At 33.8% G+C, this 25,000-nt stretch overlaps 1 protein-coding gene across 1 annotated transcript in view; it reads right to left on the bottom strand.

Annotated features, from left to right (window-relative positions):
• The window catches only part of Sarm (sterile alpha and armadillo motif), a 518,042-nt gene that overhangs the window by 35,488 nt on the left and 457,554 nt on the right, over nt 1–25,000 (bottom strand). The window contains 4 exon segments of the mRNA XM_068361232.1: nt 3,024–3,191; nt 3,542–3,637; nt 3,639–3,899; nt 4,402–4,635. Of these exon segments, the coding sequence (XP_068217333.1) occupies nt 3,024–3,191; nt 3,542–3,637; nt 3,639–3,899; nt 4,402–4,635 (759 nt within the window).

Here is a 25,000-nt window from a genome sequence, read left to right as displayed (position 1 = left end):
TTCGCCCACGGAATATTCTCGATAGAAATCAGATACTGAAGAGTTAAAAGGAGATTCTAAGCTCAAATTCCTATAAAACTATTTGCAGTGACTGGATAATTTAAAATGTTTAAGAGAAGGGTAAGTGATATAGCACAAAAAATTAAATATTAAAAAAAGGGACACGGGAACATTATGTACTTATTTGGAACTTTGGCATCATCTCTCTCTCTCTCTCTCTCTCTCTCTCTCTCTCTCTCTCTCTCTCTCTCTCTCTCTCTCTCTCTCTCTCTCAAGTACATATTCATCTTCATGAATGGTTCAAAGAGAGGGATCAATATGATTACATCTTTTAAGTCATCTTTGGTTTAATAATTTTCCTCATATTTTTTTTTCTGCCCTTGAAAATAACAGATTTCAACATTCTACCAAATTTGATTTACAAGTAAATATCACACACAGACACACACGTATAATATATATATATATATATATATATATAATATATATATATATATATATATATATATATATATATATATATATATATATATATATATATATTTATATATATATATGTATATATTTCTGCCATCACGAAAAACATAGAAATATCAAATTAAGCAATAAATGCCACCCGCAAATTATTGAAGCCAGTCAAATGACAAACCGTAAAAATACATCATACCATTAAAAAATATCATCAACTTTATCTGGTACCCGGCCATGTGCAACTTTCCAGCCCCTCCAATCACATTACCCCTGTCATTACGTTTTCGAGCTAATTACAGGTGTCATGCAGGTATAAGTGCCATCATGCGTGACTCGTTTCACGTATAACTCAAAAGGTTAAATGGGAAAATGATAAAAGGAAGAGGCAATATAAGGAAGAAACGGGGGGGGGGGGGGGGTATGAGAAAGGGTGCATTCTTCTTGGTTTATTATTGAATGTTATTTCAAGGATTTTTTTCACATTACTTAAAAGTTTTATTTTATTGTTGGTGCAGGAACTGTTCGTACAAGGTTGTGAAAGGATTTTGTAGGGTCCTATAGATTGATTGACTGAATGGCATTCCTTCTGACGTTGCTACTAAGCGTTATTGACGTCTAAATTTACATCTACAACTAAAAAAAATACGTCATAAAAATGAAATATTAGTAGAATCGAAGTCTTTTAAAACATTATTAAATACAAAAATAATTCTTGCTATTGTCAAAATATGAGACTGAATTATTAAATACAACATGGATAAAAGTCAACATTCTTAATAATGTTATAAAAAAATTAGACTATATTGAAAATGTCTGCTTTCTCAACAAATAAAAAAAAATTACTTAAAATCCTTCCCTAAAATTGAGTCTATTTCAAAATCTTCCCCTCTGACTCGGCTAAACGATTCCTGATTAAGTTTATGGTCAGCCAATGAACTCCAATCTAAACAACCTAATTTTCTTTGAAGACCATAATCAGTCGACTAACTGAATCATCGACAACACAAAAGAAAGTAAAATAAAAATCCCCTCAGGCGTTACATTAGAGTCAGCTTTCATCGTATTTATGAAGAGGGAAAGAAAACCTATAAAGAGAATCTTGGTATATTATTTCAAATAACTCTAGCCTGTTAAAATAGTTAGATTAATATTGTTTCAAAGATTTCTAATTAGCTAAGATGTATGCAAGGCATAATAGCTCTTAAATCTCATTCAACTGATGGAATTATACCATAGGAAAATAAAGCTTGCATGCAGTGAAAAAAAGTTCGATGAAAACATTATATTTAAGTTACCATCACTATAGGAACTTTATAGAAAACGTTCGTCCCGCATTAGTAGAAAATGGTGTTCAATCAGGGGTGACTACTACATTTGTATGCCTCCACTATCCTACAGTGTAACAGATGTATAAGATAACCATTTATGGCCTTTTTTTTTCTTCAAATAAGAAGGCAGCAGCGAATTCTAAACGTATTTGAAATGAAACAATTTCGATGGTCTTTTTACTTTGTCTAACCAATATTTCATATTAATTAACACACCGGTAAGTAATTAACATGACCTACACGTTATCGATATCCTAAATATTTTAATGGTCTCTTGCTGTAAAAATGAACGTCAAATTGAAAAAACAAATAACAACAACAACAACAACAACAACAACAACAACAACAACAATAATAATAATAATAATAATAAAGAAAATCTATAATAATAATAATAATAATAATAATAATAATAATAATAATAATAATAATAATAATAATAAAAGCAAAGAAAATCTACACAAAGTGTCTACAGATACGAAACTAGTCCTTTTGAACACTGGTACTCGCCATACCCAACTCAGAACAATTAAAGATAACATCAACAAAGAATCTTAGGTAGGTAACCAGACCTTTACCAAAGCACAACAGGGCTCTTGTATACAGATGTCTTTAATAGCAAGTGATGGGACAGTTGCTTGAGATAACAGTGAGAAAACCCTAGGCATGAAATTAATATGGTTCCCCACTGCTAGAGAAAATATTAAATAGTTACAAAAAGGGATTGGTTTCACCCTTCCACTTTTATACCATAGAAGATAATTATGTTCAGACAAGTCAAATAGAGATAAAAATTTAGATAGAGAGTAGTTATTTATGAGACATCAGTATATAGGGAGAGAAGTTGCATGGGTTAATTTATACGGAAACTATTTCATCTAATCTTTGCATTGATCTTAGTTGGGCTGTTGTCGTGTCTCGTTAAGTAAAGAAAGGACAAGTGTTTTATCTTCTTTCTGAGCTCTCTCTCTTTATCTCTCCCCTCTCCTTCCTCTGTGCATAAAAAAACTACTATGGTTTTAGCCTTGCTTACCTGCACAACTAACCACCTCTCTCTCTCTCTCTTCCCTCTACCCACTGTACATAAATAAACTACTATTGCCTTAACCTTCTTACCTGCACGACTAACCACTCTCTCTCTCTCTCTCTCTCTCTCTCTCTCTCTCTCTCTCTCTCTCTCTCTCTCTCTCTCTCTCTCTCTCTCTCAAATTACAAGTGTCTTACCTGTGATATCGCCGCTGCTTTCTCTGCGGTGACGCCGTCCACTTCGAGCTTGGCTTTGGTAGCGGCCTTCTTCGAGGACTCTTCGTAGGAGACATCTCCGGACTGTAGCTTCCGGGACTCGGAGGACTGCCCGGACGCTGATTCGTAACTATCTTTATCGGTCACAACCTGAGAGGTATCAAATAAATATACAGGTAAATGGCGGCCTTTTACATCATATAAAATACAATTATTACAAGGTAGTACAAGATCAATTATGGTTCTTTCAGGTGTAATGTAAGCTAAAACATTATCTCTTTATAGGGATCCTTTAATTGTAATGGTTAAACTGGATTTCCAACTTCTACCGAAAGTAATAAAATCTTGGAGTAATGCAAGAATTCTCCTTTCAAGGAGAAAGTCATTGTTTATATAGAAATTCAAGCTAAAATTAATATAAATTTATATACAAATTGAGCAAAAAACATTAAGTAATAAGGGGTATATCTAGCTTCAGAAGTCTAAATGTAACAACGAACCTTAGTAGTTTGCGAAGAGGTAACTTTCTTCTGCTGGAACTTTAACTCTTTGGTATTGCTATTACTATTATTGAGAGCGCCTGTAGAAGCGAGGGGGAGAGGAACTTAGTTGGTCCTGTTGAGCTGCCAGGGCGTTCTGCAGGTCGAATTCGGGTCCCTCGACGTCGGGGAGGGCTAACTGTTCGGTGGAGCCCATTTGTATGACGTCGTTGAGGGCGTCCATGGAACCCATGGTGAAACCGGAGGCTTTGAGCTTGTTGAAGCCCGTGCCCTGCAAGCTAGCGGCCGAGGTGCTCTGTTGCAGGGCCGAGTTGCTCGCTAACGACATCGAGCGGTTGTAGTTGACGCTATTGCTTTGCTGGAAAGATAAGAGGAAAATGAGGTCATTTAATGGCCAAATGAAAAACACGGTTTTAGACCTTTCTGAAATTAAGAAGGGTGTATTATGCATGCACATTGATGCCGGGAAATTTATTTGTACTTTATGCAGTTGATATAACGAATATGTGAATATATTATCAATAGTTAAATCAATAAGACTTAATTTCAGATAAGTGATATTAGAAATTTAACACAGGCCTATATAAATTCCCTTCATGACTTTATATATATATATATATATATATATATATATATATATATATATATATATATATATATATATATATATATATATATGTATATATATATACATATATATATATATGTGTGTGTATATATGTATATATATATATATGTGTGTGTATGTGTGTGTGAGCGCGTGTGTGTGTGCACATATGTATGTAATGTGTGTATATGTGCGCGTGTGTGTGCACATATGTATGCAAATGTAATTATTAAGCGTGTGTGCTTTTACTTACCGACGTCATTTCACTTATATTAGATTTGACTTCAGACATGGACGACTTAAGCTCAGATAAGTTAGACTTGTTGATACTCGACGACGATGACTTGTGTTCACTTACACCTAAGTTGGTACTGGAGGACTTGACTTCGCTTGAGCTGGAGGAGTGGGAGTGAGACGTGAGCTGCGATCTCTTCAACTGGCTACTGCTACCAGTACTCCTGCTTGTGCTGCTACTGCTACTCAAGAGCTGGAAGAGAAGAAAATACATATTTAATTTTTAGGTAGCAGTGATGATTTACACTAATAACGTAAAAATTGCATTTTTAAGATAACAAGTGTTATTATAATTATTATTATTATTATTATTATTATCATTATTATTATTATTATTATTATTATCATTTCTTGCTAAGCTACAACCGTAATTGGAAAAGCAGGATGCTATAAGCCCAGGGGCCCTACCAGGGAAAATAGCAGATAAAAAAGTAGTTTCATAAAAAGTACTTTATGAATCAAAATAGGTTATCACCGGAATGTAACATTTAAACATTTCAAAGGACAAATCATCGTTATCAAAGTTATCAACAAAAGCTGAATTTTAATAGTAATTATAGGCAAGAAAAAAAAATTCAATTATAAGCAAGAAACAAAAAAAAAAAATCCTTCACCTTACTAAAATAAAATGAGAACCATTGTTATATAATATCATTTATCAGCAGTGACTCGAAAAAACACAAAACATAAAATTGTATATAAATACTCTCAAAGAATAAAAAAAAATGCATGAAAAACAAAAGTTATTCAGAAAAATTAATATCTATGCTTCTTAAAAAAATGTCTGACTGCAACACGATTACGGTAATACCTTCTAAGACATGAACTTTATTTCCACCAACTGCACAAATCTGAGATTTTCCAGGTAATTAACTCGCGTCTTCCTTTCTTCATTTTTTTTTCGTGCCATTGTCCAATTCTTTTACTAAATTTGCCAATAACATTCTCTCTCTCTCTCTCTCTCTCTCTCTCTCTCTCTCTCTCTCTCTCTCTCTCTCTCTCTCTCTCTCTCTCTCTCTCAATGATTTATTACCGACACATTTATGTGAGCACCATAAAATACTAGCATGGATCCACCCAATTCCTACGATTAACACAATCGACGTCTGGACTATCAAGGCATACCTTCACTAGTCTTCTCTATAACCGTAGTAGAGAAGATATGAATTGTACAATGACAATTTGTTACTCTTACATCAGTCATCTGATAGACTGCATTTATGAACCTAGCCGAAAAAATAAAAAAACTAAGTGCAATAATAAAATACCATAAAAAACAAAATTATATTTGGAAGCACAAGGTTGAAATTAAGTAAGTATAAACAGTGAGTGCATTATAAAATTTCCTTTTCATTAAAATGTGTTTCTAAAACAAATTAACATTATTAACAATGCCATGAAAAACGTAAATATTCAGTGAGATTTCGTAGGAGTGGGCTAATAGAGTTGCGCATGTAAATTATATGTGCATAAACATAAATCTAACATGTACTATTATTTTGCTGTTAGGAGCAAGGAATAATCATAATTAACATCACGCAATACAAACGAATGATTCTCAAACACGTAATAACCAGTTTCCAAAGATTAATCTACAATGGATACTGTGTCGACAAAATTACCGACAATAAATCAAAAGCTGCGTCCCTAATCTCTAATAACAGGAATAATTAAATCCCTTTACCGCCACTAACAGAATTACGTGACAAGAATAAATCAACGAGTCGTTGATTAAGGGTTTAATATTTTACATGTTCAAAGACTGTAAGCTCTAACTGAACTATGTAAGAGGGGAAAAAACTGGATATAACATTATTAGCGTCAAAATATAAGGATAAGGACGGTGTTGTTTGGATTGTTCACGACTTACTGTTAGGAGCAGCTGGCCTTCCCCTTTACAGGGATGGGGAGAGGGAAGATAATTGACTAAGGCACCCCTATAAATTATCAATTGATGGGATCCATAATTTGAGCAATAACTCATTATGATACAACCACCTAATAAGAAATCTTTAATAACTGGTGCAAGAATGCCAAAGTGTGGCTTGGAGTTATGACTATTCTTTACAGCTACAAAAGTGGATGTGGAAAATTACCTACAAAATCATCTATTACGAAGCATGAGACAATGAGCCTATTTCTACATTTTATATTTCAAAATATAGATAAAATTATAAACACCTTGATACTGCTGGCACTCTGAGACCCATCATTACATCGATCGACGGCCTGTGTCCTCAAGATTTAAGAGGGCCCCACATATTGCACTTCAGATTTCGTAATACTAATGCATAATCACACAACACTACAAACGTCTTCGAACATTGCAAATAACGACACGAATTACACTGATTCGATAGCTAATCAAATTCAACTCGTATTCGCACATCACATCACACGCCGAGGGTGATGTGTAACACAGAAGCCAGACCCTTCAGGATGATAAAGCTTACGTAAGAATGACGACATGTTCGATCGCATCCAATCACGGTTGAGGACGTTAAAAATCGCTGCCAAAAGTCAACAATTTGCCCCCCCCCCCCCTTCCTCCTCCCTTTCCCTGGGGGTACAGAAGACAGCAACAGCACACATTCATGTCACCTAAACAAGAGTTGTGGCTAAACTTCGGCCAGAAAACAAAAATAGTTTTCGGTACGTGACCTTGGCATTAAAAAAAAAACGGTAGCTTAAACCAATTCTGGGGTATATCATACCAAAGTACGCTGCAGAATTACTCAACTAAAGAATCGTGTAAACCAAGAATAGGTGATGAAAATATTATAAAGTAATATTGAATAGATAAATAAAAAGTAATGTTGCACTTGTTGATCCAAAAATATTCCCTCATATAACAAATCATCAAGTTAAGTCTTAAAAAACAGGGCGTAGCTGATCGAAAACTATAACTACATTGACCATTAATTAATCAAATCTAGTTAGTGCCTGTGAGACCGGTAATTAACCTCGGTCCGATGAGCTATAAATCCCAGTAGGGATTGATAGTGAGGGGGGGGGGGGGGGTTGGCATACAATTTCTTAAAATTATGACTTCCATATACTCGTTAAAAAGGTAATGAAAAAACTTAAAATTCATATGGTACAAAACACTTGACACCTCTTATCAAAAAATATGTCGGCGAAAAAAGGAGTTTCAATATTGGCTTGATAAGGGGTTAACGCCCCTTTCCCAAGAGATAATCCGAAGCGCCTAACCAGTGAGCAGTAATTAAATCCCAGGGTCATAAATCTCCTTCGAAATCTGATAAGTCCTGCGGTCGCACCAGCAATCAACTCCAAAGCTAATTAGCTAATTAAGTGTTGTGAGGATGCAAAGGCAATTCTCATGGGTCCCGAAGTCTCATAATTTCATCCCTATTCTTCTTTTTTTTTTAATCATAAACATCTTAATAAAACAAAGATATATAAACTGTCAATAATTAGCTGTCATGAGTCACTACCAGCCGTCAGCTGCATTGGTTTTTGTTTTCGACTTCCCCAAACCTCCCCCCCCCTTTTTTTTTTGGGGGGGGGGGGTTTCCATCAAGCCATCAACTCCCCCAGCCCTTCCTTTTTTGGGGGGTTTCCATCAAGCTATCTGAATGCTTCCTTTTGCTTGGCTCCAGTACTAAGCATAAATCCTTCTAGCAAGTCCTTGACAGTCTCCTCGTTTGGTGCTTTACAGTTTTAAAAATTACCCCCCAAAAAGACTATTTATTTTCAAAGTAATAAATAATATTTATGTTAAAACTATTACCAATATCAAAATTATGCAGGCAATAATATGCAAAAATCAAAAGACTAAATTACTGTAATAAAACGTATTGGCGATTTTGTAGTGAAGGTGTGAAGTCCAATTATGAATAATAAACTTTATGGCATACCACTCAGTCTTTGGTCTTACCCCCTTATTGCACATAAAAAAAAACCTGTAATACACATCCGCATCTCTAAAACTAGAAGAATATTATGCCATTTAAAGAAGAATAAGAATATGATAAGATTTCATAAATAGATTTTTTTCCTGTAGTTTGAAAACCATAGTCAGAGAGAGAGAGAGAGAGAGAGAGAGAGAGAGAGAGAGAGAGAGAGAGAGAGAGAGAGAAGCCTAGGACATTATGATCACCTTTAATGACTAACCCAAGACTCTTCCAAAAAGGCTACGCCTACTTCCCACGTCTCCCTCGTAAAGAAGCAGAGTAAGAACTAACTGAAGAGGGAGACAAAGAAGGAGAAACTGAAAACGAATGAGGAAATGAAAGGCAGGTGATAAACGAACGTGAAGTTGGTACCAAAAACTATGGGTGCGGTCAGTTAATACGAAAAGTAGTAAAAAAAAAAAAAAAAAGTCTTTTCGATCAAAATAATAGTCAAATAACAGCCAGACACAACGTTGAAGGAGATTGCAACAAATAATAATAATAATAATAATAATCATAATAATAATAATAATAATAATAATAATAATAATAATAATAATAAAAAGTAGTAAACAAAAAGTCTTTTCGATCAAAATAATAGTCAAGTAACACCCAGATACAACGTTGAAGGAGATTGCAACAAATAATAATAATAATAATAATAATAATAATAAGAAGAAGAAGAAGAAGAAGAAGAAGAAGAAGAAGAAGAAGAAGAAGAAGAAGATCAAATATTTCACTGCAAAGAAGGGCCAAGAAAATCATCGTACAAATACTCGATGAACATTATGTTCTTGACCGTTAACGTATATTTTTCTTTCATCTTATATCATTAACATCAACCTGCGTGGATGAGCAGGGAGCAACAGCCAATTGGAAGAGGGCACAATGCCAGAAAATCCTTATTTGTCAGGCGAATGACTTCTTTGTGATGGAGTGTTTGCTAGAGTTGTATGAATAAAGAAAGATATTTTCACGCATGAATTTAATTCTTCAGGGTATTTAAACAGAAACAAAAGTCTTTCTCCATAATAATGGCAGTGTTACAAAGACATTAGCATTATATTGTATATATATATATATATACTGTATATATAAATATATATATATATATATATATATATATATATATATATATATATATATATATATATATATATGATAAATTTTTGCACATTTATCATATTTATATATATATATATATATATATATATATATATATATATATATATATATATATATATATATATATATATATATATGATAAATATTTGCACATTTAGACGTGTTTTTTTCATTTTCTAATGAGCCATACATTTTTGATACATTTTATATATATATACATATATATATATATATATATATATATATATATATATATATATATATATATATATATATATATATATATATGAATATTATGAATTTAAATTTCTAAGCCAATGATCTTTCTGTAATTTTAGTCTTCTGGAAGCATTTTAAACGTTATAGATGAATTGTGAGCAATGACAATGTACTTACAATAAACTAATCTTGTAGGTCATATAGTGGGTAGGGTTCCCCTGTGTGCTTAGAGCAGAAAAATAGCCCTTAACATAAAAGTAAGTGAAGTAACATTATTTTACGAACTCTACCCATAAGGAACTTGGTCATCTAAACCACATGGTATTGCAAGCCTCGCCCTAAACTAGAATATCTTCAAGGAGGTCGTCTTCGTTAGAGAAATAAAATGTATAATTCATAAGAATATGATGAAGTGTATGACACTGACCTCTTCACACAAACAACCATATCGAGTTAGGACTGGTTTCTACGTGTCATATATAAACATAAATGTCTCTTGATGCTGCTTAGCAGAGCTGGATACTTTCTCAAGATTTTTTATCATAGTAAAATACAAATGAAATAAGCAATATTAACAAAACAACACTAACAAAGACAAAATTAGTAAATTGAGGGCGATGCATTTTATCAAAAATATGAATAAATCATGACTCGTGTAGTTTATCAGTAAATAAATCAAAAATAAAATACCAGTTGCTATTATTATTATTATTATTATTATTACTTGCAACGCTACAACCCTAGTTGAAAAAGAAGGATGCTATAAGCCGAGGGGCTCCAACAGGGAAAATAGCCCAGTGAGGAAAGGAAACAAGGAAAAATAAAATATCTTAAGAACAGTAACAACATTAAAATAAATATTTACTATATAATCTACAAACTAATGTGGGATATAAGACTAGGTACTTTGGTACCACATTGTCGATTCTACCAATGCTGTTCATTAGTATTCCTTCCATTGAAAAGCTGACGAAGGCTTGTGAATACCATTACCGGGCTGTGTATCCTAAGAATACCTGGAATGAGTAGTACGTCATATCACACCAGTCTTTTACAAGCCAAGAATTTCCTCCTAATTCATCATCATCATATCCTCCTACGCCTATTGACGCAAACTTCCTCCTAATTAGTTTACTTGATTTTAAAAGATTTAAGTAATGCTTTCTTATCGCTAAAATAAAACCCTAATTATTGCATTAAATGTATAAAAAATGCTATGAAGAATATTTTATGTATTTTTTTCGGAATTTCTGTCTATAAAAGTTATTTACGTTGGCTTCAGTATTATTATTGCAAACAAAATAGACTAGATTTTGTATTTTCTATTGTATCTGTATATGTTCTGTTAATATCACAGAGATTTTTTATTCTAACGTTTACCTTTGATGCAAGGTCAAATGAACACTGAGCGCATATATATTCAATGTACACCCAGAGCATACAATAAAACCGGTTAAAATGCACATCACGTCACACGATGGTCACAAGAACCGACAATTGTAGTAGGAAGTTTTAGAAGCAAGGATCAGTTCCAACCCTTCCCAATCTCCTAAAGCCCTCCCGGATGTTCCTAGGATGAAGTAACGGTTGCTACTGTTTTATTCATGGGGTTCATTCATAAGTCAAAATTTCAAATTTTCTCTGGGGTAGAAATACCACTCATGCAAAATACCCGGTGCCTATTTCAGCAGCATCAATATTATTTTGTTTGTTTATTTGTTTAATTCATTTTTGAGAAACGCCTTTACGATTAAGAATTAATAAGTATGATTAAATGTCTCTTTTGCGGACATGTGACAAAAAAAATTTCAACATTTGCAAAAAAGTAGTGACTAGTTCAGGTGTTAGAACAAAAACACGGCCTCAGCTACTGCATCATGAAGTAATATTGAAACAGAAAAAATTGTTTATTTATAAAAAATCATATAATGAAAAGAATAATTATTACCAGCATTTACTGTAAAAATACATGAATTATGATAAAAAATCCGGATGTCATCTGCAAAAAAATATGCATTTAAATGAATTGTAGCAATAACGATAATCATTATTATTACTATTACCATTATAATTCCGACTCACAGTCCTAATTCCATCCACTGTAACAACGAAAAAAAAAGCAAAAAAACAACCTCCCAAGAGCCATGTGGTCTGATGCGGAAGGCCTGGAATTCAAGTCTGCGCAGACAAATTAAGGCGCTGAATCTCATATCGGAGTAACCGACCCGGAACTATTATCGTCTGCTCTGAACTCGTTTGGAAAAATTAGTGAATTTTGCATACGCCTTTTAAATAAGGTAATTCAGTGTGTGAAACTGCTAACAAGGAAGGAATCTCACGAAATGATGAAGTAGTAAACTTTTTGAAGTTTCATAATTATTTTCTAGGGTCTCTCTCTCTCTCTCTCTCTCTCTCTCTCTCTCTCTCTCTCTCTCTCTCTCTCTCTCTCTCTCTCTCACGCGTTTAATTTTCCAATTTGTCCTTAAACATCAAAAAGGTATTTGATGTTTAAGAGCAAATTGAAAAGAGAAATAGAAAATAAACAAATTAAACTTTTGTGTGAGAGAGAGAGAGAGAGAGAGAGAGAGAGAGAGAGAGAGAGAGAGAGAGAGAGAGAGAGAGAGAGAGAGAAGCAGCAACAGCAGCGTAACATTGGCACTGGGTATCGTTGATAAAGAAAGAAAGAACCCACATCATCATCTGGCGAGCCAACGAATTATAAAAAAAAGCCCCGAGAAGAGAATAAGTAACGTAGCTGCAAGTTCCTTCTTCCACCTCATACACATCTTCATGGGATAGTAGAAGGGGGGGAGGGGGGAATGAGGCAGAGATTATCATTCCAAGGCCAAGGACGGAATGTTCATGCCCCAGCACAGCTACCGCCTACGGCATGTGAGTGAACGTACTCTATTGCCTCGAAATTATAAATGATTATTGAATATATGTCCTACTTGACGCGAGGTGTGGTGGTGTATGAACTATGAGGGATAATAAATATAATTTCTTCGAGGAACATTTTACTTGTTTACATTTTTATGAGGATTATTCTCTTGGTTCTACGTTGAATCTGTTGTTTGTAATTCATGAATTATAAGTAATCATTATTATTATTATTATTATTACCAGCCAAGCTACAACCCTAGTTAGAAAAGCAAGATGCTACAAGCCAAAGGGCTCCAACAGGGAAAAATAGCCCAGTGAGGAAAGGATAGGAATAAATAAATGATGAGAATAAATTAACAATATATCATTCTAAAAACAGTAACAGCGTCAAAACAGATATGTCCTATATAAACTATTAACAACGTCAAAAATAGATATGTCATATATAAACTATAAAAAGACTCATGTCAGCCTGGTCAACATAAAAAAAAGCATATTTATATATTCTTTAGTAATTACATACATCTCATTCGATGAAGAATAAATACACTGTATAATTTTTAAATTTCATAAAGATAAAATAGAGCAACGTTATCTTTCCAAACGAAAGTAAATAAAGACAAAAAAAAAATATTATAAACCATCATTATCCTACCATATAATTATCGTCGCGTGCGTGCTAAATCAAGGGCCCTTACAATAGTAGCAATTATCAAATAACGAACAGTTAATTAACAGCGCTGTAGCTTCTAACTGTTCGTTGAACACCTTTTGTAAAATTGATGTGGCAGGGTTAAAATTAGGAATTTCATCATTCAGGTGATTAATGATATACAAGAAAGGAATTAACATTTTAAAGAAATATGGTAATGAAAGATTAATCATCATTATGACTTTAAAGAAATATGGTAATGAAAGATTAATCATCATTATGACTATTATAATTTGCGTTATTGCTATAGTTGTTGATGAAAGATTAATTATTATTATTATATTATTATAATTTCAATTATTGCTATAGTTGTTGCTTTTGACAGAGAATAAAAAACAATAAAATCTGTTATTTTTCAGTTTGTGTTTATTTATGGGTAAGTTATTTCTCAATTTCTGCTAATATAAACTTTGTGTAATGTTTTAATGGTTTCACGATTGTCTTAATGCAATCAAAAGAAATTCCAAGACTATTCAAAAGGATATGCTTCTAATAAATGCCAAGACGAAATATCATAAGTAGTCATTTATTCTTCCACAGCTACTGGCATCCTTGGACGAGGTCCAAAGAACCTGTTAACTCTGCATCTAAGAGAGTTTAATACTACCTTTGTTATAAGGGTAATACAACTGAGTATATTGAATCTATCCTCCATTAAAAGACATATCAACAATAGCCAATAGCCTCGGCTTCAAGGACATTGGTCTAACTTTTTTTTAATTGAATTACAGAAAGTAACATACCTGATCTCTTACAATGTTAAAACTCTCATTTCTGAATTCTGATAAGTTACTATATTCCAATATATAATGATGTAGTGTATCACGTAAGCATACACTACATCATTATATATTGGAATGTAGTAACTTATCAGAATTCAGAAATGACAGTTTTAACAATGTAAGAGATCAGGTATGTTACTTTTTAAATAATGATGTTTGTACCAAAATTGTCAAAAAGTTTCCTAACTTTTTCTGGAACAAATAACGTAGGCATTGTTTGATTTGTTCGTATAATTCTGTTTGATGATATTTTGTATGTATATTTCACTATATTCGTTGGCAGGTTTATTAGCATGCTAATGCACCCCATTTCATGTCATTTTTATGTCAATAAATCCTTTGAATTTGAATTTGAATTACAGAAGATCTTCAACTTACAAACATTCGACTTACATCCGCAAATCCAACTGCAAATAACAAAGATAAGATAAAGATATATTGTAATAAAACAATTTATATCATTTAATACAGTAAGTAAAACAACATTTGTAATAACCTGATATCTATTTCATATGAAACCTGACGATTTGTTAACTTTTGCAGCAGGAAATCATAGGCATGGGATTCAGGTTACGTCTTACCTTAGGCCAAAATTTAAAAAAAATTGGACTTGCAAAGAATTCGACTTACAAACAGCTTCTTGCAACCAATTAAATTTGTAAGCTGAGGAATTTCTGTACCATTTTTTAACGAGACTCCTGAGCATATTTAATCTACTTTTCTTTAAGAGACAAATCAACAACAGGATATTGGTACTAGCCTTTCATTTTTTTAAATTTGAATAACAATTTTTAAACATGACAAGGTGAATCTTTATTATGGGAAAAACATTTTTGATGAGGTTCATGTGCAGTATCATAAACAAGGGTCGATCGAAAATCCGGGCAAAATGAAGCTAAAGGTCACATTCCTATATGGTGTAAACGCAATCTAGGGTTTTATGGACATGTTGGTGGTTACGGGCCATTCCGCAAGGCTCTTAAATCATGATAACGTGAAACTCCTTTGTTATTAAAAAGGGAAATCCGCCTTTGTGTGCACACGTGCTAGCAGTCCTGATGGAATTTGAAATGTTAAAAAAATTTACAATAACATGATGAATTGAATAATTCTTCCTCGATGTTATATTTCCTTTGGAAAAGACTAAGTTCAAATCAGGTTGCCGGCTATAATTCGTATCTTTACAATTATGATTTATATTTCAAGATTTAAAACAACCCTTTAATTTTCTTGGTGTATACAAAGCAAATGTTTACTCGGTAACGTTTTACAATACTTGTTAAAATTAAACGGAAAAATCATTGTAAATACAAAGATAAACTGACAAAAAGTTACACGTTTCTGCTATGGACAAACCGCATGTGATAACATATCTTTTGAACACAGAGTCTACTCGATATAAACTAAATATAAAAGGAAATAAATACATTCTGTTGATAACTATAAACACCACCCATGGGAAAACTTTCAAGACTAGAAATTAAAAAAAAAAAAAAAAAAGACACTCAACTCGAGTGTCGTCTTTCTACACACGAAAAAAAAAGTCGTCAAGCAACCACCTTGCCACTCAAGTATTGGTGAGACTATCGGAATAGGGGATATTTTACCATTAAACAATACACAATGTGTTAAATAAAAATAATTATAGGCTGCGCGATCGAGAGTACCTCTGGTAGCGCAAAGTTAAAATAGTCGAGGAACACTAAATATAAATTAGCAGTAGTTTAAACAGTTATTTGCTAAAATTCCATGGGAATGTAATTAATGTTGTTCATGCCGAATTTTAATAAATGTAATTCTTCGGCTTGCGATTGCCTTAATATCTATCAAAAATCGAAAATGAAACCAAACAAGAATTAATACATTTATCACTACTGATTAATTGTATACGTTCATATAAAAAAATCACAAGAAAACATAATCAAACCTTACAATAACAATTTGCTAGACGATTAAAACTGACCTCAAGCCAATCTCAAGAAAACAAAGTAAGAATAGTTTCACAGATGATTAAACCTTATGACCTATAACAATTTGCTACAAGACCAAAATCGACATCAAGGCACAAATTGAACAAGGGAAAGGAAGGCAAATATTGACAAAAAATTAGGAACTGGCAGGTGGCACCTGGGACTTCAACCGTTGCCAAGAAGTTCAAAACAAAGAAACGAGGACCACATAAGGAAATTTGACAAGAGATACCAGGATAAAGAAATAAAAAAGGTTTGACACGTGTGAGACCACACCGACTAAACTAAGGAATAATTCTCGAGATTAAATCGTGAACATTTGAGGGTCTCATTTTGTGTCAGAATCGACACAAATGAGGCTAAATTTACATAACTCTGGAAGACTTCATCTCGTTCTTGAAATAAATATTTAGGGACTATATCGAAATGCAGGTGTTAAGATGACAATTACATTTGAGCAAAAAAAATTACCTAATTTAATTAAAAGAAAATATACGCAAAGGTAAATACATAACATTTTGCTTAACGCAGCAATCTTACAATTGAATTTAAATTTTCCCAAAAAAGTATAAAACTTACAAAATAGTGACAAGATAGCACGAAAATCATTACATTTTGTAAATCGTAAAAATAGTTTCAAAATATCGTATATCTACACCATTAACAATATTTTTACTCAGAAAATCGATTGGATGAGTATTAAGAAGGTTTTACGTTTATTTCAATCACCTACATACACCTCTCTCTCTCTCTCTCTCTCTCTCTCTCTCTCTCTCTCTCTCTATATATAATATATATATATATTATACATATTAAAATAAAAATTTTCAAATATGTCTCGACATAAAAGCAACGAATCGGAATAATTTCTGAAAGCAAAATAATTCTAAGCATGCAAAGCATAACAGCAGGAGAGAGATCATCTCTGACGTGAAATAAAAATAAAAAAACTACAGGAATTTTCAACGGATTTACGACTGCCATCGGTAGCACGGTCGCTTAACTAGCCGTGTGGTTATTGGATATGTTACGCAAAAAAAAAAAAAAAAAAAAAAAAACCACCACACACACTACTACTACTACTACTACTATTACTTCTTTCCCTAACATCAAAAGGTATTTTGGCATAAATTACTACCCTTTCTCGAATCATATAGTGAACTTCCTTTCCAAAAGCACATACACTAAAAAAATACATACATTTAGTTACTCGAAAATATTAAATTTTCTTATCAGGAGAACTTTTTAACCTTGATGGGGAAGTTACGAACGCATATCACTAGACCTGGAATCAAGGTAATCAACAAAAAGGGATGGATGTATATGGCAGTAGTACTTTCATCCAATCCACCTGCCATCTTGAACCACATAATGTTTTAACGGAACGATAATGCAATACTAAAACAAATTTCACCGTCACTTCACTCTAAAGAAACTGTTCGCCTACGCACTCGAAAGAGACGAATGACACTCACTATCTCTTCATTATAGTTGAAAACAAAATGACGACGAACATACCGTATCTTCCATAGGAATCTCCCGCCTCTTCTTCACTGTCGTGAAGATCAATTAGACAATGTCCCTTATTTTCGCGGTTCCCTTTTAATGTGTTGTCAGGAGTCGGTCACCTAAGGGCAAGGGGTTTTCCTTAACACAGCCATTCATCTTTCGAGAGGAGAATAGAGCACGACTCCTCTCCAGATTAAACCAAAAGAACAAATGGGCGTCGGCGTCAGGAAAAGTGCAACACGGGCTTACTTGTGGGCGTCCATGGATGATGTAAGACGCGTCGGGACGTTTCAAATTAGGCTACGTCTCAAAAAATGCAGAGGTGGCGGTCTTTCTCCGTGTCCTTATTACTTTCACGAGCTTTAAGAGGAAATATGATGTGTCCCGCGTGGGTTGGTAAACCAACTTCTACACTGTAAACGAGATTTTCTTTATTCCTTCTCGATACAATTTCTTTTTTAAATCTATTTGCTGGTATAATATGTGTCTGATACAGGGATTCGTCGCTTAATCTTCTTTAGAAGAAATCTTTGGAAGCCTAATTTTTTTCTTAACCTTTGCATTTTCATTGAATTAATTGTACTAAAAATAGATATCTTAACTTTTTATACTTTATAGGCGCAGCTGAATCGCAATCTTCATTCCTATACCACTGATTAACGCAAGTAAAATAGACACGTCTGGTGGAAATCAATTAAAAGTTTCTATAACTAAGTAACGCAATAAATCAATAATAAAAACAAAAATTCATCTTCTATTACAGTATAAAAGCGCGTGTCTGTCTGTCTGTCTGACTGTCTGTATATATATTATAATATATATATGTGTGTGTGTGTGTGTGTGTATGTGTGTGTGTAATTTATCCACGCCCCCTTTGAAAGTGCATCAGCCAAAGTGGGCGCCAGGGCTGAGTGGTGAAGTGCTCAATTCATGTGTGCTAGGTCCCACCAGCCCACACAGCTACAAATACTGTAGAAACCTGAATCGGCTAGCGTCAGGAGAAAATGGTACGGGGTTGCAACCTCACCTCATGTATGCATGTATATATATATATATATATATATATAGATTTTCAAAAATAATATTTAAACAAATCAATGTATATTAACGACTTTCTGATTTACTTTTGTTTCAGAAAATTAATAAAGAACCTAAACTCAAAATTTACAAGAGAGAGAGAGAGAGAGAGAGAGAGAGAGAGAGAGAGAGAGAGAATGTTCATACCACGAATTTTATCTGCGTTGAAGGGCAGTGTTCCATTAGGCTTGTCAGTTAAGCCGCATACCTGAATTTTCAGGTTGAACCGGTCCGTCCGGTACCATCTGCCCCACAACCTACATAAAGGAAGATAACAATAACGCATTGGCAATTGCGCATAATCTACCATACAGAATTATCATACGCATGGAATTTAACCCCCTTAGAACAACTGGCCGTAAGTGCGAGTCCCCCTCTGGAGAGGGGCCACCTACCAAATATACCTGGCGGTGGGACATGATCGCTAAAATCCGAAGGTCGAGTGAGACACGGGCGATGCACGGATGAGGAAATGTCTTTGGGTATTTGTTCTTGGCGATTCAGTGATGGGATTTCAGTGTTTACATGGTCATATAAATAGGAAAAAAATAAAAATTTAAAAAACTACCTTGAAATTACAATAAAATAATAAATTGCAACGAGTTATTTTGCAGTGTTAAAGTCACAAACACGAGCCTTCAATGCAAATAAAAAACAAAAACATAAGAATAAAAAAATAGAAAATATTAAATTGTTTAAACTTACAATACAATAATAAATTGCAACTAGTTATTTTTGCAATGTTAAAGTCAGAAAACACGAGCATTTTACACATAAAAACGTAAAAACATAAAAGATAAAAAGGCGCAAGATCACACCACAACAGCTTGACGAACATCACAAGCAATCGCCTCACACAAACACACCAATCCCGAGTCACCAACACAATCATATCTCTCAGACAACATTTCAGGTCACAGACGAACAAAAGCAATCAATCACTTCACATATCCAAAAAGCAAAACAAATCTACAAAAGGGCGTCAGCGCACACCTTTCCGAAAGTCATCTTTGCAGCGTGGAGGGAGGAGGTTCAGCTTGCTGACAGAGGTGCCGGTGGAGATCTAATGATACAGGATAAAAGCTCGGTGTACACCTTGAACGGTTAAACCCCCCACACTCTAACTATTGCTTAGGCCGTTGATGCGATGTTGCTGTAGGATTCGTTGCTCAATGCTGTGACGGTAACTCCCACACGCTCATTTAATTTTCAACTGTTTTGTTGGAGCTTCTCTCTCTCTCTTTTTTTTCGGTCTTCTCTCTTTCAATGACCTTTGTCTGTACGGGTTTCTTGTCCTTCTTACTCAAAGGTCAAAAGGACTTGGTATCAATAACCTTCAGTAAAACTTTTATTCACTAAATAATTTAGTATCAAAAGGCAAATGACTTGCTATAACACTGGTTTTTATGTAGCGACTCGTCACAAAATTGTTGGTTAATTTATATTATAGAGATTAAACAATTTTCAGTCAGTTTTTTCTTTCAAGTCTCGAACGCACACACATCTTCATGCTTGAAGAACACCTTTTTCTTTCTTCTAACAGAAACAACTTCTCAGGATCCTTATCAAATAAACGAACACGACTCAAAACTTTTTCTAAGAAGCTATGCAGTCTGCCTGCTTCTAAACCAAACCTTTCTCGAAGACACAACTTCCAAGACGGGTTACTTCGAATAACGTGCAATCTATTCTGACGGAGGCGACGCTGGTAACGACGATGATGATATTCAGTGCTATACATCAACATTCTATTCTTAAGTGTCGAATTCTGCAAGCAATTCTCTAGGCGAAACAGACAATTTTCTTTTATCTGAAGTCAGAGGTTAACTCGACAACAAACATCTTTTTTTTTGCCCGTTTTCGTGAGGGCTCCTGGGTAAGAAATACCACTTTCCACAATGAGGAACCTTTCTCCTTTTTTTTTCTACCCAGTACAACTTGCTCCTCGAGTGTTTGCTGCTTCTCTAGCAGAACTAGACTAAAAGAAGACCAGACTTAGACCTTCAGACGAATGACTCACGACACAAAATGCCAATCGTTGACGTAACACCAAAATCCCTATGAAATATAATGTAATGTAAACTTATACGGATTGACACAACACTCGTATTTTCTGTTCAATTTATGTCTCCTGCCTGCTACTGCATCACACCACCTCCTATGTGTTTTTGTTGACTAACTGAAACATCTCTTACCCTCAGCACAGATTATATTTACCAGGAGGGAGGTTGGGAGCAGGGGGGAGAAAGAACACCAGCCACAGTCCCCCCACACCATGACGCAGCCAAACGTACACACGTCGAGGGGGGGGGGGGGTAGAATGGAGGGGGGAGGTTTAAGATGCGTTTGGATGCCTCAACGACACCTACACAGCCATGGGGGCTCTAACCAACGTGCATGCAAAGCCCTTCTATAAGCGCGCCGGATCCAAACAATTTACGTACATAAATTATCATGGGTATAGAGATAAGAGAGTGGGGGACCAAAATCTTCGACAACTAGTAACTCTCAAGAGCTTTGGCTTTTTATAACATCACCGGTGCCATTTAAAAATGCCATCCATGTGTGTGTGTGTGTGTGTGTGTGTGTACAAGGTGCATTCTAAAGTCACTGGAGGGCAGCCAATTCATTTCTTGAACAATTCCTGTTAAATAATAGATACAGTTCGTTTATGCTGCCCTTTAAGAGATTCGCCATTCGGTAGAGGGTAACAGACAACAAACAATTGAGTAACTGTTATTTTGCGTCCGAACAAATAGGAATTATTTTCCTTCCCATACAAAAAATACTGACTATTCTTCCATGTGTGGACATCAAATACATTAAGTTTAACTTCTTTACAAAAAAAAAAAAAAAAAAAAAAAAAAAAAAAAAAAATTAATAGTTTCACTATATATGGTGGCATTGAACAACATTTTTCCTTTGAATATAAAAACACTGACTGCTATACGTGTAGACATAAACTACAACATATATATTTCTTTACATAAACATAAAATAATGATCTAACCGTTTCACAATGTATGGTGGCATTGAACAAACATTATTTTCCCTTCTAATGTAAAAATTATATTGACAATGAACGTATGTACTTCTTTACAAACATAAATAGACCTCTTAACAGTTTCAATAATGCATGTTGGCAAAGGGGTTGAACAAACGCTACGATTTCGGGGGGCTGATTCACAGAACCATAGAACACACTAAAATAATTCTGAGACCGTAAGATGGGGAGAGGGCTATGGGGCACAGCAAAAAAAAAAAGAATAGTTCACGGAAAATAAACAATAAACATTTCCGGGAGTTGCAACGGGGAAAAGACAAAATATTTGGCGGCTTTATGGCTCATCTATAAATGTATGAATCCACTGCAAAAACTAACTTGACTGAGCTATTAAAATTTCTTGGAAGTAGTCGTGGCGAGGTAACCAGGTAACCACAACATAAAAGAGGACATTTATATCCAATATCTCTACGTTTGAACTCTTAATTTCTCTATTCCCAGATGTTTTTAAGAAAGGTTTTCTACTGATAAACCTTGAATCAAAATTTTAGTAACGGCATGATTCACCCTCAGCACCAGCATTCGACAATGAGTTTATAAAAATTAATTCTAATCAAGCTTGTTAACGGAATATAAAAATAAAACCCTAAGTACGAACAAAAATCGCCTGAATACCGAAGTACCACTCTGAATAAATCTAATTGGGCCAAATACTGAGTGCAAAACTTTACTCAAATCCAATTAAGAACGAACTTTGGTAAATGATACGTAAAAAAAGCATTTAATGAATTACCAGTCTAATTAATTTATTTCTAACACCGGGAAATACCCTGAGAGAGAGAGAGAGAGAGAGAGAGAGAGAGAGAGAGTATTATTAGGTTAAAATATATTTCTCGTTAGATAAAGTTCTGTTAGATGTCTTTGAAAAGTTAATCAACACTCTCTCTCTCTCTCTCTCTCTCTCTCTCTCTCTCTCTCTCTCTCTCCTTAAAACTCAGATTATCAAAAACAACGAGAGAGAGAGAGAGAGAGAGAGAGAGAGAGAGAGAGAGAGCTATACTATTATTAAGTTTAAATAAATTTATATTGAAAAAATTAATCTCTCTCTCTCTCTCTCTCTCTCTCTCTCTCTCTCTCTCTCTCCTTAAAACTCTCAGAATATCACATACAACTAAATTTTCCAGAAACCCCTAAAAATCCACCACCCCTGCCAGTGCCATTTTCAACCGAACGGGTCACCTAAGGTAATAACTAAAGCCATTGGAAAGTGCCAGGGGAGCTATTCTCAGATATGCCGCTTATGTGCCAAACGTACAAATGAACGAACACACACGAGCGTCTTGGAAGTACGTTCACGGAGCGAGCGTACGAATTCTGTTTACACGTTCGTTCAAGAAAATAGCCGATTTTTTTTTTTTTAAAGATATAATGTTCAATGCACTTTCCGAGAGGGATTATTATTATTATTATTATTATTATTATTATTATTATTATTATTATTATTATTATTATTATTATTATTATCATAACGAAATCATTAAAACATTTCTAGAGGTTTATTTTTCGCACAAGTTGCTAATTGTATCAAGGTAAAGTTGAAGAAGTTTGATGGCTTAGTAGGTTAGAATAAACGAAAATTATAGTGCATATAACAATATAAATCAATGTACCTAGAGCTAAAATGATCCTGAATGCTATATATAGGACGCCACGCAAGGCACACTGTCAGTGGTATTAACAACGAGATAATACAGAGAGAGAGAGAGAGAGAGAGAGAGAGAGAGAGAGATTTTGTTATAACTAATAACGGTAATATTACATAAGAAAAAAATAATTCAATATCCATTGTATAGAGGCAGACGTTGATTTCTCTAAACTTATCACTTGTTTAAGAAGAAATTTGTTAATGAAATTTAATCAAATAAGGGATATGATCCATCAAAATTTTAAATTTTAAAGCAGTTTTTTCTTAAGTTTAGATGACAAGATATAAGAAAATATTAAAATTAAAACATGCAAATAAATAAAACATAAAAAATGAGATAAACAAAGTTAAAAATCGCATGAAAACATGACTAATGTCGGAAACATCAAAGCTTTAGCAGAAAGGTTATTTTCCGGCTTGACCCACTTAACAACAAGCATACGAATTCACGCTCACACACAAGCACACCGGTGTTCAATGCAGGGTCATGGCCAGGGCTACTTACAGTGTTCTACTTCGTTTCCTTTTAATAAAATTCGCTCAGAGGAATTACTATTAATATGTGATCAGGAAAATACAAAAAGAGAGGGTTCACATTTTACGTGAAACTGTTGAAGCATATAATTCGCGTAGAGATGAGAAATTAGATGGTAAATAGATAAATTATACATACACACAATCATACACAAACATTCATCCATACATACACATACACACACACACACACATATATATATATATATATATATGTATATATATATGTATATGTATATATGTATATATATATATATATATATATATGGGTGTGTGTGTGTGAATGTAGAATCTATTGAATATCATTGCCAGCTAGACGTCCTACCGAAAGCACCACGAGAGAGAGAGAGAGAGAGAGAGAGAGAGAGAGAGAGAGAGAGAGCATTCGAAGAAATGTTTTATTTAGTTTTAAAGCTGAATCTTTCTTCCATAGAAATATTTAAAAAATTGAAATCAAATCCAGTTCTATTTTTATATTTTTCAGATGTACTATTCTTCTGTGTTTGGGTCACTGTCTTTGCCAAAACGTGCCCTTACTAGGAACCCATTGAGAAAAGAACAACTTGGCACTTTGAGATTGTTACCCCGATTCACGGGAAACAATCATTTATAAAAGGGTGCCCACTTGCATTATAAAAATACATATCTATTTTAATTTGACATAGACACCTTTTCACTGCCATTTATATTATACAATTTATATAAGAATAATATAAAGGAGGATTTTTAAACGCTCAAGCATGTATCTAAAACAGAAAGTTCTTTAAATATATATAATATATATATATATATATATATATATATATATTCGTGTGTGTGTGTGGTTTATAAAGTCAACAAATATTTAAGTATCTAAAACTCAAGTTAAATGTTTTGCCGGTTGAAATTCGTATTTAGACATTTCCGTTTTAAACGTATCAGAGATAATTTTTTTTTTCAATATTTTACAAAAAAAACCTTTCTTTCGAAGAAAAAATATATATCGATATTGCAGATTAAAATAATTGGCACAAAAAGCTATCTCGTAAAATCATGTGATAATAATAAATACATAATGACTTCTGTTACCAAAATAATCTGATATCATGATATATACGAACATGAAATGATCCTTTAAACAC

Source organism: Palaemon carinicauda, chromosome 37, assembly GCF_036898095.1.
Source record: "Palaemon carinicauda isolate YSFRI2023 chromosome 37, ASM3689809v2, whole genome shotgun sequence".
Classification (NCBI taxonomy): Eukaryota; Metazoa; Arthropoda; class Malacostraca; order Decapoda; family Palaemonidae; genus Palaemon; species Palaemon carinicauda.
The sequence above is the reverse complement of the archived record's forward strand: the minus strand, read 5'-3'. Positions and strand labels throughout refer to the sequence as shown.